Source organism: Dasypus novemcinctus, chromosome 17 (genome assembly GCF_030445035.2).
Source record: "Dasypus novemcinctus isolate mDasNov1 chromosome 17, mDasNov1.1.hap2, whole genome shotgun sequence".
Lineage (NCBI taxonomy): Eukaryota > Metazoa > Chordata > Mammalia > Cingulata > Dasypodidae > Dasypus > Dasypus novemcinctus.
Genome location: NC_080689.1, coordinates 4627962 through 4644507, shown reverse-complemented (window position 1 = coordinate 4644507; position 16546 = coordinate 4627962). Strand labels below are relative to the sequence as shown.

At 42.2% G+C, this 16546-nt stretch overlaps 1 protein-coding gene across 13 annotated transcripts in view; it reads left to right on the top strand.

Moving 5' to 3' along the window:
- Window positions 1-16546, top strand: part of MGAT4A (alpha-1,3-mannosyl-glycoprotein 4-beta-N-acetylglucosaminyltransferase A) — a 183045-nt gene that overhangs the window by 133547 nt on the left and 32952 nt on the right. For 10 of the 13 annotated variants that reach the window (XM_071208722.1, XM_071208719.1, XM_071208720.1 and 7 more), the window contains 2 exons: window positions 8008-8086; window positions 8807-8873. In XM_071208722.1, coding sequence (XP_071064823.1) covers window positions 8008-8086; window positions 8807-8873 — 146 coding nt within the window. Of the gene's footprint in view, window positions 1-8007; window positions 8087-8806; window positions 8874-9013; window positions 10179-16546 lie in introns of those variants that run through there. The other 3 variants (XM_058278170.2, XM_058278169.1, XM_071208727.1) reach the window with 1 other exon arrangement.

Here is a 16546-nt window from a genome sequence, read left to right as displayed (position 1 = left end):
TTATACTTAATGTACATTTTAAAATACTTTTTATGTTGGCCTCTTCCTCAAAATCTCAGATTAGCTTTCACATCCTTGTGCTATTTAGGTTTGATGGAGAGCTAGATAATTAGCCCAGCGTGTAGGTTGAAATGGTAAGTTGATAGACCGAGACTATTCCTAGTTAATGGTTTTGCATGTGCTGGAGTGTTTGAGTTCACCCTAGAGGAGTTAGAACCCTTTTTGCTTTTTAGCATTTATGTTTATTTTTCAAGATTTAGGACTTTTTTCTGATTTTTCTTTAGCTGTCAAGAGGTCTTGCACATTTTGTCAATCTTGGTGTGTTCCGTAGACTCTCTGTAGCTACTTAAATGTAATCCCCAGAATAGAATATAGCTCTCTAGACTGTCACGTATTATTTTCTGTGTCCTCATGTGAGGGTCAATTTGATTTTTTAAGAATCTGCCCCAAATCATTTGGAATAATTCTCTTTAAGGTGGTTGTATTAGCCAAAGGGGTCCTGATGCAAAATACCAGAAATCTGTTGGCTTTTATAATGGGTATTTATTTGGGGTAAAAGCTTACAGTTACAAGGCCCTAAAAGAGTCCAACTCAAAGTCGTTTTCTCACCAAAGTCAGTTGTCATGTGACAAAGCAAGATGGCAGGTGATCTCCGAGGGTTCAGCCTTCCTCTCAGCTACAGGCTGGCGTAGAGTTTCTCTCTTCCTGGGGTCACAGGACCAAAGTTCTCTCCTCTTCCAAGTCATGACAAAGTGTTCTCTGGGAACTATGGAGCTGTGGCTCTCGTGTATCATCTTTTTTTTTCTTTTTTCCTCCCCCTCCCCACCGCACTGCTGTTTTTTGCCGTCTGTGTTCATTCGCTTTGTGATCTTCTGTATCTGTTTCTCTTTGTCTTCTCTTCTCGTCTTTCTCCTCTAGGATTTGCTGGGATTCGATCCTGGGGACCGCAGATGTGGAGAGAGGTTCCCTGTCAATTGTGCCACCACCTCAGTTCCTGGTCTCTGCTGCGCTTTGCCTTGGCTCTCCCCTTCATTTCTCTTTTGTTATGTCATCGTCTTGCTGTGTGACTCACTTGCGCGGGCACTGGCTCACCATGCGGGCACTCGCAGGGGCACTTGGCTCGTCATGCGGGCACTTGCACGGGCACTCAAACGTGGGCACTAGGCTCACCTTGCAGGCACTTGACTTGCTGCGTGGGCACTGGCTCGCCGCGCAGGTGCACTTTCTCTTATTCTTTTTCACCAGGAGCCCCAGGAATCAAACCCGAATCCTCCTATATAGTAGGTGGAGGCCCTGTCACTTGAGCCACATTCACTTCCCTCGTGTATTTTCTTCTGTGTGTTTTCTTGAGTGAGTGTCCATTTATAGCCCACCAAGGGGGCAGGGACTCAATCCTGAGTCATGCCCTATGGACTTGGTTGAATTAAAGCCCTAATCTTAACATAATTTAATCAAAGCCATCTCAGCTGAATCTAATACCATCGAAAGGTATCACACTCAGAGAAACAGACGAGTTTACAAACCTAATATCTCTTTTTGGAATTCATAAATAATCTCAAACTGGCACACTCTACTTCTGAATTTAAAAAAGACATTACAATATTCAAAAAGCCTTAAATCCTTTCAGTTAGCAATGCTAAGTTCAAAATCACATCAGGTATTTATAGAAATGCAGTTAGTCTTGGGGCAAAATCCCTCTGACTGTAGACCTACAATTTATCTGCTTCCAATATACAAAGGGACAGACATAGGATAAACATTTGCATTACCATAAAGAGAAATTGGTAGGGAAACATGAGTCATGGGTCCCCGACAATTCTGAAAACCTGTGAGGATTATGCCATTAGATTTCAAATCTGAGGGTTATTCTCAAGATGAGGTTTCTACTCCTTGGGACCTCACAGGGGCCCATTTCCACAGGCTTGCCCAATGACCATTTTCTTGGTTCCACCCTCATCAAGCATCTGGGTGGTGACCGAGCTCCAGGGCTCACCCTCCAAGAACATTGGGGTGATGGCCACTCTTTCCCCAATCTCTGGGTACAGTCTCAACCCCATCAGTACAGTGAGGTGGCGGCAACACTCTCCCTAATCTCTAATCTCTGGTGTACAGGCCCAGCACTCTCAGAACACTGAGATGGCGACCCGACCTTCCCTATCTGTGGGGAACAGGTCAACCCCTCTCAGAGCACTGGGCTGTTGACCTCACTCTCCCCAGCCCTTGTGCAATGTGTTCCACCCTCTCTGTACCCTGGAGCGTCAAATCTCTCCCTGAACAGTGGGCTGGAACATCCTCCCTCTTCAAATGCCAGGGCAAATTCACCCTCTGCGTACACATGGGTAGGGTTACTCTCTTGGCTCAAGGCAATGTCGTAATTCCAGACCTCAGCTTCCATCATTTTCTTCTTAAAGCTGTTTTCCCTTCCATCTCTCCTCCATGTCCCTTTTAGTCCAGACTGATTGTGGTTTTGTTCAAACAGATCTCGCAGAAAGCCTGTTGGTTTAGCATGCAGGCAGCAGGGGTCCAAGCCATCAGACAGTGGGACTTTCTACAGGTCTTTCTGGATAACTGCATTGGCAATTCTGACTTACAAGTTCCAAGTTTAGTTAATTCCTCAAATGGGGCATTATAGTCTGGGGGCTTGATTTCCAGAGGCTTGGAATTTATAGAATCACTTTCTGGTTTCTTTGTTCCCAATAACTGAGTTATCAACTTATCTCTTTACTCTAGCATTTTGCTATAAGCTGCAAGGAGAAGGCAAACTGTTTTCCACATTTAGTTTGGAAAACTCCTTAGTTAAATGTCAAAGTTTGTAATTTTCAAATTCTGCCTTCCATATAACATCAGAGGTCAATCTTGCTAAGTTGTCTGCACTTTAAAACACAGTTTCCAATCATAGTTTCATCACTTCCTTCTAAGACTTTAGGAAAAATAGCTTTAGGCTCCCTATTCCTACCAACAGTCTCTTCAAAGCAGTGCAGGCCTTCACCATCAAGCACCTGACACTGTCTCCAAAACATACCCTCACCCCTTTATAAAACTGTTCCAGCATTTTTGGTAATTGCATCAGACTGTACCCCACTCCTGGTATTAGTATTAGGCAGAATTACTGTTGAATTGCTTTTGCACCTTTGTTCAAATATTTGTTGAGCATACTTGTATGACTCTATATCTGGGTTCTCTCTTCTCTTCCACTAATCTCTGTCCCTTAACCAGTACCACAGTTGGCAAGTACATTTTCTGCATCACTTGATATGTTTGTGTGATTTTTCTTTTTTAGCTTGTAATATGGTAGATAACTTTGACTTTCACTTTTTAAAAAACGTTTTAATTTGAAATACTTTCATACTTACAGGACAGTTAAAAAATAACAAAACTCCATACAAAGACTTCTCGCATTCCCCTGTCTTCACACATAACCTATCCATCCCTCAGAGGTTATCCAGTGAGTTTAGAGAAGAGCTCCTGGGCAAAGTTTAGCGGCCTCCCTGACTGCTTCTGTGCAGGCATCTTCCCTGTGCCCTAGGAAGTCCCCCATTTGCATGAATACAAACGCCCCCTCTCCCCTAGGAAACCATTTCCTCTCAGTCTTGGCACTCACTGTGTCCTGAAGCCAGCCAGCCCTGCCCCAGGTGGCTCTTGCCTGCTTGCTCATGATGCTCTGGAGGAGAGCTGGGCAAGCCGTCTTCTACACGCAGGGCCAGTCCAGAAATGGCGAGTTCCTCAGGCCACCCCGGACAGATGGGGTCAGATGTCTGTGCTCTCAGGACGTGCACCAGGGCCGTTCTCCTCCCTCTGGAACGGGGACCAGGGATCTGTGCTGGGGGTGTGGGCGGAGCTGTGCTGGTGAGGCTGGGTCAGGGCTGGGCCAGGGCCAGCCAGCCGCCAGAGAGCCTTCTGCTCAAAAGCAGCCTTTTCCTGGGGTTAGTGCTCGTGGGTAACTGCAGTCCTTTTACTATTTTCTGGAGTGTTGAGAAAGATATTTCTTTTAGTTCTTGCCAGTTGTTCAAAGCTTATCTCAGAACCCTGAAGTGTCCTACTCCACTATCATGATTAGAGCAGGGTGCTGTCGACTGAATTTTGAGTATTGAACCGGGCTTCTGTTCCTGGAATAAACCCCACTTTGGCACGGTGTGTAAATTTTTTTTAATATATTGCTGAACTCTGTTTGCTAATATAGTGTTAAGAATTTTGTGTTTCTATTAACAAGGATTGTTGGCCTGTAGTTTTATTTTTTGTACTGTCATTAGTTTTGGTCTCAAGTAGTGTCATAAAATGAGTTGGTTAGAGTTCTTTCCTTGTACAGATGGTGTCACTCAATTAAATGTTGTGTGAATTCGCTAGTGAAGTCATCTAACCTTGGAGATGTCCCTTTTAAAGTGGTTTTTAAATGACAAATCCTTAATAGTTGCAGGGCTCTTCCAGTAACTAACTTTATTTCTGTGGTGCTTTCTTGGCCCCACCTCCTTTCTCCTCTCCCTCCCGACTCCAAGGACAAGAACACCAGAGTTCAAGTCCCCGGCCCCAAGGGGTCTGTTCTTATTTGTCTTTATTTTCATTTTCTCTCTGCTGTCCAGATTGGGTCTTTTCTTTATCACTTCTGTGTTCACGTTCACTGACTCTTGACTTGTTCCCTTCATCCTGTTGTTGAGATCATCGTGTTTTATATTAATCATTATGTTTTGTTCTAAAATTTCCACTTGGCTCTTTATATCTTCTGTTTTCTTTTGTTGTTGTTGAGACTTTCTAGTTTTTCGTTTCCATGAAGCATTTTTGGAAACTTTAAAATCTTTTTAAAGATTTTAAAATCTTGGCTGCTTTAAAATCTTTTTCAGATAATTCTGTCATCTTTGTTATCTTGATTTTAGTGTCTTATTATCTTTAAACTCAAACTGAGATTTTTTCAGGTCTTGGTATAATGTGTGACATTTGATTGAAACCTGGACATTTTAGGTACAAAGAAATGAGAGCCTGGCTTCTTTAAACCTTTGGCTCTGGCTGACTCCTCTGACCCCACTCAGGCAAGGAAAGGGGTGAGGGTGCAGTGAGGCCCAGGTTCCAGAGGCGGGGTGGGCTGGGCGGGCAGGAGACCTCGTCGCTGCTGGCTGCGTGCTCACCGCGTGCTCGCCGGTGCCTGTGGGGAGGGCTTCCTTACCGCCCTGCATGGAGGAAAGTCTGGGCTCGCAGCCTTGTGTGACGGTGCGGAGTTTGGGGCACCTCTTTACACCTGGTGAGTGTGGAAGTCCAGGTCCTCCCAGCCTTTGCGGGCACCATTTTGTCTGTGGAGTTTCGCTGGAGGAGAGTGGCTCCTGCTAAGCTGCCCCTTTCCTGATTCTTTGGCTAGAGAGAGTGGGCTTTTGGGGCAGTGGGGATAGCTTTTTTTGTCTACCTCTGTTGGCATTTCCAAGTTGGTGGGTTCTTCAGTTCCAAGTCTAGAATACAGGAGGCACAAAGAAAACCCAGGAACCTCGGCACTCTGTGGCTTCCTCAGTCACCTGCCACCTTCTCCCCACCTTCAGAATGCTCTGAGGTTTACCGTGTGAATTAGACAAAGGGGTGCTGATGCAAAGTGCCAGAACTCTGTTGACTTTTATAAAGGGTATTTATTTGGGGTAGAAGTGTACAGTCACCAGGCCCTAAGAGTCCAACTCAAGATACCATAAGAGGTACTTTCTCGCCCAAAGTCATTGGCCACATGTTGGAGCAAGATGGCAGGTGATGTCTGCGAGAGTTCAGCCTTCCTCTTTCTCCTAAGGCTCCGTGGTCCCAGCTTCTTCCCATCTCAGCTGCAGGCTGGCACAGGGCTCGTCTCTCTCCTGGGCCTTTTTTCTCTCCGGGCTCAGCTGCTCAGGGCTCTGGGCCCTGCAGCTGCAAACTGTCAGGCTGATGGCTTCTCTCTCTTTCCAGGGCTACAGAATCCTGTCTAATGAACTCTCTCTCTTCCTCTGTGTTCTCCTCCATGCATTTACTTCCTGGGGTTCCAGCATCAAACTCTCTCCTCTGCCATGTCGTTTTCACCAAGGGGGCGGGGACTCAGCATCCTACTGATGTGGCCCAATTAAAGCCCTAATCATAATTTAATCAAGTGAAAGTGAAATCTCTGGACTTAATATAACCACATATACCCAGGGGAACAGACCAGTTTACACAATCCAGTATCTGTTTTTGGTGTTCATAAATAACACCAAACTGCCGCACTGCGTGATGCTCAGGTACTTAGCAGGAGGGGTAGGGAAAAGCATGTCTGCCTCATTTTCCCAGAAGCACACATCCCACTGGGTGATTTACTTTTGTATTCAGAAAAAGAAAAATATATAATGAAGTCCTGAACACTTTTAGCAAATGCAAATATCCATCAAAGAATCTTTTTGAATAATTCCTATATTACAGTTCAAACTTCCTTAAATACTTTTACAATAAATTTCTGTAAAGTAAGATTTACATGCTCTGACTGAGAGCGCATTTCTAACAAAACACTGTACTTCTAGGATTACAGCGTATATGGATTTTCTTACGAGTTCATGGATGTGCTCACCCTCCCTAGGACAGAGAAGAGGAGTCATTTTTTATTCCCACAGTAACTTATTTGCTGAGAGGGGAGAAAGCTAAAACTGTATTTATCAATACAGAAATGCCAAAAATACTTTGAGTATATAATGTGTATTCACTGTATGAAAATTAGAAAGCATGAAGAATCAAGGAAAACATCACAGTCCCACCTCCCAATGCCACCGTTAGGACCTTGGTAATTCTTTACATTTTCTAGTTGGAGATCATAATCTGTATGCCAGTTTATATTCTGTATTTGCCATTACATTTTCCATAGCAATTCATAAACATTTTAATGGCTGCAGAATACCTTATCATGTGGCTTACCATCATTTACTTCACTGAGGGTTAAACTTTTATGTAGTTTTGAGTTTGTCATGATAAATAACTCCATGGTGAACTTGCTGAGTAAAACTGTCTAAACTCAGCTATATCCGTGGGCTCTTCTCTTGTAAAGAAAGGCAGCTTCCCTTAGCCCATGTTTTTGCATTGCAGCCGAGATCCTGACTGGCCACAAACAGCAGCTCCCATAAGAGGCTAGAAGTCGTTTTTGGTCTAGCTTAGAAGGGCCTTTTATTACGGTCCCTGGTCCTGTGTACCATTTCAAACCAAGTCCGTCACAGGTGGTCTTTGCCCAAGAATAGTGCTATAGCACAGCCGCTGTTGCCCTCCCTGCTGAGGATCTGTGCCACACAAGGTACTTTTTGTCAGTTCTGATAAACTCCCTGGAACAGCCACGTGAGGTAAGTATGGTGGAAACTCGGGTTCAGAGAGCTAACGGTTAACATTCTATTAGGTGAGAGGCCCAGGGTTTGAACCCAGGTCTTTCTGACTCCCAATCCTAAACTTTTAACCATTTGCTTAAGGTTTTAGGTTTAGATTCCAATTACTTTATATGCCCCGTCTAGTTTCCACCTCCCTTGCCCCACATTTACACCTACACAGCTAGCTTTCAGAGTATAAAACCAAAAGAACATTACACTCAATGTATCATGGAGTCATTTGTTATTCAGATGTTTGGAAGTGGTTAATTTACTTCCACTCTATTTAACATGAAAGATATTTGTATTGGATAAAACCAGCCTTTGCCCTTGCTGTGACTAGTGGTTGTGCTAGTGAAAACTCATTATCATGAGGTACAGCAGTGTTGTATAGCTGCTACAGTTCTTGTTACTCCTGGCAGGAGGTTCATGTACTGGAAGGGGTGCAAACAGCGGCCCCAGTTCTGTCCGTCACTGTGAAGCAGAGGACGTGACCCTTTCTGATGGGAGAAATGAGCACATCAGGTGGGCACGGCTGCCTCTGGGCTCCTGAGTTTCCTGTGACTGCTGAGAGCATGTTCATGTGTAGCTACTGCAAGGGCTGGTGTCTGGTGTTCATCATGAGAGTCCAGCTGAGAAAAGGCCATGTTCTTGATCTTTGTAGTGTCTGACTCATACTTTTGTGTTTGTTTTCCAGTTATTTGTTCCATAGTGGCAACTCGGAGCACCCAGGAGATATTCTGTTAAACACAACTGTAGACGTTTTGCCTTTTAAGGTATGACTGTTTTTTTCTTCTTAACTTTCCCTGATACTGTTCTTATGAATTAGGTAAATGCAAATCTAATGATTTGCAGGACCTCAGTAGTAATTCTGATTTTTACAAAAATGTAATGAACATCTTGTGGATTGGCCTGTTTGCCTCATTTGTAGAAAGAGTGTTTATTTTGTTTTCTGTTGGAAAATAACTTGAAATTTTATACTCGGAAAATCAGTGAATCATTATTTCACTTTGTTCTTTACCTGCTATTGGTATTTTGAGTCCCAAAATACCATATGGTCTTTTTAAAAGTTTTTATTTATTTTTGATTTCTTAGGAGGTACTGGAGACTGAACCTGGGACCTCATACATGCAAAGCAGACACTCGGCCCCCTGCTTCCCCCATGTGGTCTTAATGCCTGTCGATTAATACACAAAATAATTGATTGGTCTCTAGGGAACGCGTAGATTTCTTTCAAGTTAACACTTAGTTCTTCTGAATTTTTTGAATTTAAAATTACATTCTTCTATTAATGTTTCCTTTTTTCTACCTTCAACCTATTATAATCATACTCAGATAATTTTTAGAGACTAGTAAGCCTTGCTGAGATGACTTATAAATTTTTAGATAGCTGTGTTACAAATGTCACTTTTATATTTTTTTGAGACATTAATGACTTAGATTTGTTTTAAATAGCAGTAGTTATTTGCAAAATCAAATTTTTTGTTTTGTTTTAGAGTAAAGAATTGGAAATAAGCAAAGAAACCAAAGACAAACTATTAGAAGATGGTTACTTCAGAATAGGTAATATCTACTTTAGTCAAATACCTTTAACTTTTGCGGGTTATTTCTAAACTATAATTTTACATTCTTTTCAGATACTAAGCTACTTTACAATTACAGTTACTACTGTACTCCAAGTTTTATTTGCTCTTGTTTCTTAGTGCTTACTTATGATGCAACTAGGACTTCAGATCAGCGGTTCTCATCTGCTGGCTCTTACTTCTTTCTCCACCTGCCATTTCGTTGCTGGTAGCCACGGACGCTCTGAGCTGCCCTTTGCGTTCTCTTACCAGATGAGCTCAGCTGCTTTCGTGGTTACACCTAGCACCTAGACGCCAGAATCAGTGCCTCTAGCCCCTGCCGCTGGAGCCTGAGCTTCAGCTGTGTGCCGAGACCCACCGACACAGGCAGCTGGAGGCACGTGGCTGTCTACTCCGAGCTTCTGTGTCAGTGACATTTCTTTTTTGGTCTCCGCAGTGTCTGCTGTCAGTATACACCTAGTTGTCTAACCTCAACCTTGGGAGGCACCGCTAACCCCCCTTTCCTTACTTCTCATGGGTTTTACGGCTGAAGGTATCAAGTCCTCCATCTGTGGTGGTGGCATATGGCCTCCACCCGTGTTTCAGGGCCAGGGAAGATACGTGTCTACCTGTGTGCTGCAGCGGCCTTTCTAAGCAGAAATGCTACTGTGTTAGCCTGGGCAAATATCTGTAATGATTACCTGTTAGGATATAGCATAAGTATTCTGATATTCTGATTCCTTAGCTCTCACCCAATTTTACACTTACAGTTACTAAATTTAAGTTTAACTGGCCTCACATCTGGTACTTTATCATTATTCTTTTTATATATGCTCATCCTAAAACTTATTCCTCTAATTAATATTCCATGATCTGTGTGCAGTCATGTCTGTAGGCATTTTCTCTGCCCGATATCACCTGCTATCTTTCTCTTAAGAAAGTCTCGTTGCCCCTCTCCTCCTCACACCTCTCCTGGTGCACCTTTCCTGTGTAATCATCACAGTGTTCTATAGCTTTCTGCTGGTGCTCGCCCTGGACGGGGTGGGGCACGCCCCTCAGGTGTCTCCTCCAGGTAGCACAGGACCTTTCACTTGATAGAAATTCACCCAGTGAGTCACTGTGTATTTTTTTTTACTTAAAACAAATTAATGCTTTTGTTAGTAGTAGGTACAAGAGAATGCTGATAAATTAATATATTAGATGCATAGGATATATTCTTGGAGCTCTCCCTAGAGCAGTTTTACATTTGGTGAATGTCATTCATTTGATGCTACAAGGCTGTACAATAAAAGTAATTTCAATATGATTTCGGTGCATAGATGAGTTTAATTATTTTCACTTTTGGGTTGTATCTTATCTCACATCTAGAAATGTACACAAAATCAGCTGAATACATAAGGTATTTATTATCCCTATTACCTACTTACTAAATTTAATTTCTGACAATATTGTGTTCCTGATTATGAAAGTAGCATAGAAAATAGAGTAGTCTATTGAAATTATAATATCTCTATAGTAATTTGAAGATAATGGCCATCAAAAACATCAACTCATATGTTAAAACAAGAAATGAAATGCAACTGATGTTTTTTCAACTGAATATGAACAGTTCTGTTCCCTTAAAAAGCATACATTAATGGAATGCTGGTGTGAGGGGTTCTGCAAATCTTCTCCCCAGAAGAAACAACCCTAACTGGCAAAAATCGTTAAACAAGAAATAACTAAAGTGTGAAAAGTATCCTAAGGGTACAGTGGTGGGGACCGGGAGGGAGTGAGGGTTCAACAGTGAGCCCCTGATACTAATGACTATGCTTGTGAGCTGATAAACCCAAAATAATAACAAGGCCTAGAGCAACTTTGTGCCTGGGAATTTCCTTCTGTCAGCCTTCATGTTACTCAAATGTGGCCAGTCTCGAAGCCAAACTCAGCATGTAAATGCAATGCCTTCCCCCCAGCGTGGGACATGACACCCGGGGATGAGCCTCCCTGGCAACGAGGGACCACTATCAACTACCAACTGATGATGCAACTGGAAAATGACCTTATACGGAAGGTTCAATGCGGATCAGCAGAATATCCATGTCTACATAAAATACCATGACTTTAAAATGCTGTTTGACCTAAAGTAAGGGGGAAATGGAAAGGAGAAATGAGTTTATATGGCTACGAGTTTCTAAAAAAGAGTCTGGAGGCTGGCAGAAGGTTTGCCCTCATGCACAACTGAGCAGAGTCAGAGAGACAGATAAAGCAGATACAACCCCCAGATATTGGTTCCTTTGAGGGCTAAAGAGACCCATGGGAGTTATGGTCATGGCCGATGGGGTTAACTACCAGGGCAGATGGCCCCTCTTTGGAAATGGTGTTTATGTGTGATGAATCTGGACTCAGATGGGATCTCCCTTCATAAGACTTTCATGCTAATGTGCTGGAGGTGCAGTTAATGTTGGGGTTTAAGATATATTTAGGGGATTTGAATCTCTGGACTGACAATGTGATAGCCAGATCCTGAGCCTCAACAGACTCCAGCACCTACAATCTGATTTATTGGACTTACCACACTCAGCTAAGATGGAGGTGAAGAAGGACAACCACCACACCATGGAGCCTAGAGTGATTACAACTGAAAATGGGAGGATTGCATCCAGCATCCAGGTGGAATCTGAGCCTCCTCTTGACATAAAGGTGCAATGGACACAACCAAACCAGTGTCCACATAGAAGAGGTGGCATTGGATTGGGAAAAGTGGACATAATGGACAAAGGGTATGGGGAAAGGCAGGAAGAGATGAGAGGTGGAGGCGTCTTCGGGACATGGAGCTGCCCTGGATGGTGCTTCAGAGGTAATCACCGGACATTGTAAATCCTCACAGGGCCTACATGATGGAATAGAGGAGAGTATGGGCCATGATGTGAACCAATGTATATGAGGTGCAGAGGTGCCCAAAGATGTACTTACCAAATCCAATGGATGTGTCAGGATGATGGGAACGAGTGTTGTTGGGGGGGGGGAGAGGGGGGGGTGGGGGGGTGGGGTTGAATGGGACCTCACATATATATTTTTAATGTAATATTATTACAAAGTCATTAAAAAAAAAATTAAAAAAAAATAAATAAATAAAATACTTCTGTGTAAAAAAAAAAAAAAAAAAAAGTATCCTAAGGGAATACAGTAAATGGAGACACATTTTTTTTTTCCTTCTGTGAAAATCTATGGTAAGAACATTGAGAGTCTGTGGCATTTGAGCCCTACCCAAGACGGAAACTCTACTCAGGGCAGATACACCAAGAATATGGGACTCCCTCTTTCACCAGCTCCTGGTCTAGGGCTCTGTTCTTTCCCCAGGTGGGACAGGCCACCAGCATTTATCAACCCCCTCCAACTCTGTGCTACAAAAGTACTATTCCAAGCAAGAGCCACCAGGGTGAAAGGTCTACCCCAGGCACAGCAGGCTGAAAGTACTGGGCTCAGATCACTCCGCCCCACTTGCTTGCCCCAGCACCTTGGAAGAGGGAAGTCAAGAAAATCAAGGTCCACTGCCATGACCCAGTGTTCCTCTCCTAAAGCACGGGTATCACTCAGAGAAAATAGGGCTGCTTTCCCCACCCAAAGATTTTGCCTAGGGGAAGAGGCCATCCATAAGCAAAGAGTTGTGTGGACCTCCCTAAAGGGATTGGCTTTATTTGGAGCAGAGCTTGGAGAAGATCCAGCCTAAGAGTGCTATGGAAAACAAGGGAGATTTTGGTGCTAACCATTTAGGAGGCTGGTAACTTCGTGATGCCTACAAGCTAAACTGTAGCTCAGCCAGAAGTTTAGCATGGAGGACCAGGCAAAGAACTAAGAGATAGCTACGATGAGCCCAATCTAACTTGAGAGACGCCCACATGTTACTGGATCAGCCTGTGGAGCAATTAGTGCCCCAAGGTACTGTTGAAAACAGTAGACCATCAGCCAGCACTTAGTGGAGTCTAACAGCTGAGTGTGATTTTAGTACAGGCAGACCAGTTAAAAACTTAGCCAGGTAAGAGAAAGGGACAGAGAGCCTTAGTAAACCAGCTTCATCTCAGGGTGACTGTGTCTGTGCCCAAGGCTGTGCCTCTAAGGATCAACACCCAAGGTTTCCCACTGCAGGGGAACAGGCTTCATTGAAATAGCTCAGCCAGGGAAACGGACTTGGCCCAGTGATTAGTGCATCCGTCTACCACATGGGAGGTCCGCGGTTCAAACCCCAGGCCTCCTTGACCCGTGTGGAGCTGGCCCATGCGCAGTGCTGATGCGCGCAAGGAGTGCCGCCCCACGCGCAAGGATTGCGCCCCATAAGGAGAGCCGCCCAGCATGAAAGAAAGTGCAGCCTGCCCAGGAATGGCACCGCCCACACTTCCTGTGCCGCTGAGGACAAAAGAAGCGGACAAAGAAACAAGACGCAGCAAATAGACAGAGAACAGACGGGGGGGGGGGGGGTTGTTAAATAAATAAATAAATCTTTAAAAAACAAATAGTTCAGCCAAATCACTGAACAAGAAACAACAAGCCATGGGGGAAGGGAGAATGAATGGCCAAAGTTGTTATATTAACTAAAATGTCCAATTTTCAACAAAAATTATGAGATAAAAAGAAGCAAAGTATGACAAATACACAGGGAAAAGAAACTGCCATGAAGAGGGCCTGCATGCCCAACCCCACAGACGTCTAAGCACCTATTAATATTTTCAAAGATCTAAGAAGGTATCACTACATTGTCTCACCAAATAGAGACTATCAGATATATGTGTGTGTGTATAAATAAAACAACTAGAAGTTTTGAGATTGAAAAGTATAATAAATGAAAAATTTACTAGAGGGGCTCAACAATGGATTTGAGCTGGCAGAAATAAATCATCAGCAACTTGAATGCTTTGATGGAGAGTTTGAAATCTGAGGAACAAAGAGAAAAAGGAATCAAGAAAACGCACAGAGCCCTAGAATAATGTGAGATACCATAAAGCACATCAGCATACACTTAGTGGGAGTCCCACTAGAAGAGGAGAGAAGAAGGAGCAGGAAAAAAATATCCAAAGAGATGATGACTGAAAACTTCCCAGATTTGATTTTTAAATTATTAATTTATACATCCTAGAAACCCAACAAACCCCAAGTAAGACAAATATGGAGAGCCGCATCGCAGTTAAAATACTGAAACGCAAAGACGAAGTCTTCAGAGTACAAGAGAAAAACAACTCATCACATGCAGGGGAGTGCAGGAAAATTAAAATCTGACTTGTCAGGAACAGTGGCATCCAGAAGGGTGTGGGATGACATTCAAAGTTCTAAAAGAAACTCAACCAAGAATTTGTATCCAGCAAAACTATCTTTCAAAAATCAAAGTGAAATAAAGATATTCCCAGATATACAAAAACTGAGAAAATTTATTGCTTGCAGATCCATGTTCAACTAATACTAGAGGCAAACTTTCCAGTTAAAAGTGAGACACTAGTAATTCAAATCCACATGAGTAAAGAGTGCCAGTGAAACTAATTATGTAGGTAATTATAAAAGAAAATATAATTGCATAATTTACTACTCTTAATAAATTGTATAGAACAATGTATATGTAATTGTGTTGTTGAGGCTATAACATTTAGAAATATATTTGACAAAAATAGCACAAGGAAGCAGGTGAAAGCAAAGATGTATTGGAGTTAGGAAATGACACCAGATGGAAACTTGAGTCCATAGGAACAAATGAAGAGAACCAAAAACGGTAAATGAGAAGGTTATATAACACCCTAAAAATATACAATATACTTGTTTTCTTTCTTTTCTTTAAGCTTCTTTAAGAGATATAAAATTATATAAAATAGTACAATAACAGTGGGTTTGTAACATGTTATAACAATACTAGTGTAAAAAAGGGGAAGAAGGAATAGAGCTATATATAGGAATAACATTTTCCTATCTCACTGGAATTAGGTTAGTCTGAAATCTGAATTAGATGTAAGTTAAAATGTATACTGGAAGCCCCAGAACAATCTCTAAGAAAATAATTTTTAAAAACAGTAAAGGAATTAAAATGTTACACTAGAAAATATTTACTTAATGCAAAAGAAAGAAGTAAAGGAGGAACAGAGGAACAAAAAGACATGAGACATTTGGAAAACAAAAAGTAAAATGTCAGACATAAATCCAACCATATCAGTAAAAACATTAAATGTGAATGAATTAAACAATCAAAAGCAGAGATTATAAGACTGGATTAAAAACATATCCAACTACATGCAGTCTGTAAGAGATATACTTCAGATTCAAAGATACAAATCATTGGGAAGTAAAAGAGTAGAAAAAGATTTTGTAAAGGGCATAAAGATGTTATCATGCTGGGATAGTCCAAAACCAATATACAAAAACTTACGCAAAACCAATATACAAAAACTTACGGGATGCAGTGAAGCAGTGCTTAGAGGAAATGTGGTAACTGGCAATACTACTATATTTAAAAAGAAGAAAGATCTCCAATGAACAGCTTAACCTTTTACCTCAAGACACTGAAAAAGAAGCTAAACCTAAAGCAAGGACATAATGATGATTAGAGCTGAGATTTTAAAAAGAGAAAATTGCTAAACCAAGAGAAAATCATTGAAACCAAAAATTGGTTCTTTCAGGGACTGACAATATTTTAAAAAATTTTTTAAACTGTAGCTTAACTGACAAAGGAAAAAAAGACACAAATGACCAAAATCAAGAAAGCAAGAGGATAGGGAAGCAGACGTGGCTCAACTAATGGCACGTCCGTCTACCATATAGAGGGTCCAGGGTTTGATCCCCAGGGCCTGACCTGTGTGGTAAGCTGGCCCATGCACAGTGCTGCTGCACGCAAGGAGTGCCATGCCATGCAGGGGCGCCCCACATAGGGGTGCCCCACGTGCAAGGAGTGCGCCCCCGCAAGGAGAGCCACCCCACGTGAAAAAAATGCAGCCTGCCCAGGAGTGGTGCTGCACACACGGAGAGCTGACGAAGCAAGATGACACCACAAAAAAAGAGATGCAGTTTCCCAGTGCCTCCGGATAATGCAAGCAGACGCAGAAGAAACACTGCAAATGGACACAGAGAGCCGACGACGGGGCGGGGAGGGGAAAGGCAGGGGAGAGAAAGAAATAAAACATAAATCTTGGAAAAAAAAAAAAAAAAGAATGCAAGAGGGGACATCACTACCAACCTTACAGATATAAAAAGAATTGTAAGCTAATACTGTGAACAACTATATGTCAGCAAAGCGGGTAACTTAGACGATACGGACAAATTCCTAAAACGACATGAACTCCTGAAACTGACTCAAGAAGAAATAGAAAAAGAAAATAGATCTATAACAAGTAAAGAGACTGCATTAGTAATAAAAAAATTTTTTTAAATAAAAAAACTGCCTACAAGGAAAATCCTAGACCTAGATGGCTTCACTAATTTTACCAGAGCTGTAAAGAAGAGTTAATACCAGTTCTTCACAAACTCTTCCAAAAATATAGAAGTGGAAGGAACATTTTCCACCTCATATGGAACCAGTATTACCCTGATACCAAAATTAGGCAGAAACATCACAAGAAAAGAAAATTACATCCCTTAGGAATACAGATGTAAAAGTCTTCAACAAAATAATAAACCAAATCTAGCAATATAGAAAAAGGATTACACACCATGATCAAGTGG